The 3177-nt window shown below is 48.4% G+C and overlaps 1 protein-coding gene across 1 annotated transcript; it reads right to left on the reverse strand.

The window, feature by feature from the left end:
- Positions 1 to 793: 793 nt before the first annotated feature.
- Positions 794 to 1825, reverse strand: LOC123753284 (uncharacterized). Its single transcript, XM_045735280.2, has one exon. It carries the CDS (start codon positions 1823 to 1825, stop codon positions 794 to 796), a length of 1032 nt encoding a protein of 343 aa, XP_045591236.2.
- Positions 1826 to 3177: the final 1352 nt, after the last annotated feature.

Below are 3177 nucleotides of genomic sequence, written 5' to 3' on the forward strand. Positions count from 1 at the left end.
TTACCACATGCATACGAATTATGGGCTTTTGCCTCTTGAACGCTATTTCTTTATGTTTGATACTAAACAAGGCAAAATAAAGTATTGGGACGAAAATATAATTGTCTTGAGGCTTATGGAGATGTGTTCTGGCATTCACAGTGTGGGATGAGACACAGAGCGGTACTGTTTCTTATACTTTGTATACAGGAGCAAACGATATATCCTCTCGTCGTGCTTTGTTTCAGTTTAAAGAGGCTGTGCGTGTCCATCCTGTCTATTCCTCTCAGTACTTTCTATGTTGTGATCATATGCACTCTGGATTCTCTCTCCTCCAAGGTTGTGAGATCCAGTTCCCATAAACTATCCTCATTATTTAACCTTCTTAATTCTGACATTAAGCCTATTACAAATCTGTGTACTTTCTCGAATTTGGTTTTATTACTCCCCAGCGGCGAGTTCTATTCAGTACTGCATATTTAGTAATGATTTAACAACAAATGTGTTGAATGTCTTACAAGAACGCTAATTTAGGTTTCTAAGCGGCTTTCAATTGTTTCCCAGCGTCCCGTATGCTGCTGATGTTACCCTGTGTAAGTGTACCTCTGGTGTTAGTGTTGTAGTTACATCCACTTCCGAAGATTTGTCTCCTTTCAATTCGTGTAGTTGCCGTCCCGTGAAGGAGTAGATCTCTCCTGGTTTCTTTCTCCCTTTCCTTTTTTCCATTAGTTTACACTTGTTGAGATTGAATTTTAACAGCCATTAGCTTACTGAAATTCCTCTTGCCCACTCGTGGAGTGTCGAGGCGTTCCTCTTACTGTCTGCAGGCCGCCTCGGTATTCACATTCTTCATTAACTCCGCGTCGTCTCGAACCACGGTCATGTACGAGTCAGATGGTGACGGGTGCAGGAGACGGGTGCATGAGACAGGTGCAGGAGATGGGTGCAGGAGATGGGTGCAGGAGATGGGTGCAGGAGACGGGTGCAGGAGACGGGTACAGGAGACGGGTGCAGGAGACGGGTGCAGGAGACGGGTGCAGGAGACGGGTGCAGGAGACGGGTGCAGGAGACGGGTGCAGGAGACGGGTGCAGGAGACGGGTGCAGGAGACGGGTGCAGGAGACGGGTGCAGGAGACGGGTGCAGGAGACTGGTGCAGGAGACGGGTGCATGAGACGGGTGCAGGAGACGGGTGCAGGAGACGGGTGCAGGAGACTGGTGCAGGAGACTGGTGCAGGAGACGGGTGCAGGAGACGGGTGCAGGAGACGGGTGCATGAGACGGGTGCATGAGACGGGTGCAGGAGACGGGTGCATGAGACGGGTGCAGGAGACGGGTGCATGAGACGGGTGCAGGAGACGGGTGCAGGAGACGGGTGCATGAGACGGGTGCAGGAGACGGGTGCAGGAGACGGGTACAGGAGACGGGTGCAGGAGACGGGTGCAGGAGACGGGTGCATGAGACGGGTGCAGGAGACGGGTGCAGGAGACGGGTACAGGAGACGGGTGCAGGAGACGGGTGCAGGAGACGGGTGCAGGAGACGGGTGCAGGAGACGGGTACAGGAGACGGGTGCAGGAGACGGGTGCAGGAGACGGGTGCAGGAGACGGGTGCAGGAGACGGGTGCAGGAGACGGGTACAGGAGACGGGTGCAGGAGACGGGTACAGGAGACGGGTGCAGGAGACGGGTGCAGGAGACGGGTGCAGGAGACGGGTACAGGAGACGGGTACAGGAGACGGGTGCAGGAGACGGGTGCAGGAGACGGGTGCAGGAGACGGGTGCAGGAGACGGGTGCAGGAGACGGGTGCAGGAGACAGGTGCAGGAGACGGGTGCAGGAGACGGGTGCATGAGACCGGTGCAGGAGACGGGTACAGGAGACGGGTGCAGGAGACGGGTGCAGGAGACAGGTGCAGGAGACGGGTGCAGGAGACGGGTACAGAAGCAATGTGACGGGTAGAAGAGTGGGACAAGTGGAGGATGACGAATGTAGAATGAGTGTGACGAGAGGAGAAGAAGAGTGACTGGCACAGGAGGAGGACTGGGCTAGGGAGTACCTGTTGGATAGCAAACAAGTCATAAAAAGCGTTGACGATCAGGACGGATGTTAAAGGTGTGGTCCTGCCAGGCTCGGTCCCGGGACTACTGCTGCTCCTGATGTCGAGTACCAACTCGAGGGACAGAGCTCATACTTGTCATTGTTTGACGAAACCGCAAAGCACAAGAAGACATGTCATAATCTGAGGAGGACATTTTATTATTATTATTATTATTATTATTATTATTATTATTATTATTATTATTATTTTCTACCACAGTCGTGGCCATACATTTACAACGCTAACCAGCATATATACATTTTCTACTGTCCTCCATGGACAGGGTGAGAGATCTGTTAAACATATAGTTCAGGGGTTTATTGAACGATCAACCACCGAAGGTGATTGTAGTGCTTTTAAAATGCTAATCTAACCTACATACATAAATACATAGACACACAGAGTTACGTCTGCCCTACATAAAGTGGTCGATGTGTTCTTTACATAGAATCATTAATGTGCATTCACAAAGGTGAAATGTAATTCTGATCAGCTTCAGCATATACTTTATACACATCCACATACATATACGTATACATACGCACACATATACACATACATATATATACATATACATACACACACATACATATACATAGATTTATGGTTCTCCTACTCTGAGAATGTAAGATAGCTGATAGAGAAATTAGTGTGTTATTAAACACTTAACCACAGAAGGTGTTTAAGGAGCTTTTACAAGCTCAGGTTATATAGTTACATCACATACATAAATTGTATGTAGAGTTGATATATAGTTGATACATTACAGGGTCAATCTTGGGTACAATCCAATATATCATCAAGTGTTTCAGTATTCATATAGTAATTACAGACTTCAGCATACCCAGGAGGGCGAAAGTCAGTCAATATGGGACATTCTACAATATAATGTTCAAGGGAGTGCATGTTTTCTCTTTCACAAAGTTGACACGTTGTGTACTCGACATTTGGGGTTTGAGAAAGCTGCCAGATACGTTTATATCCCAGGCGTATTCTGGCCACTATAACATCACTTTGCCGGGTTCTTGTTCTATTAGTCCCATATGTGAATGTCTCCTAACAGTGGTTGAGGACAGTGTAGGAGGGCTTTGATAAACTCCAAAA

This window comes from Procambarus clarkii, chromosome 30, assembly GCF_040958095.1.
Source record: "Procambarus clarkii isolate CNS0578487 chromosome 30, FALCON_Pclarkii_2.0, whole genome shotgun sequence".
NCBI lineage: Eukaryota > Metazoa > Arthropoda > Malacostraca > Decapoda > Cambaridae > Procambarus > Procambarus clarkii.

Coding starts and splice junctions, on each gene's coding strand:
- LOC123753284 (XM_045735280.2), bottom strand. CDS start 1,825: ATGCACCCGTCTCCTGCACCCGTCTCCTGCACCTGTCTCCTGCACCCG.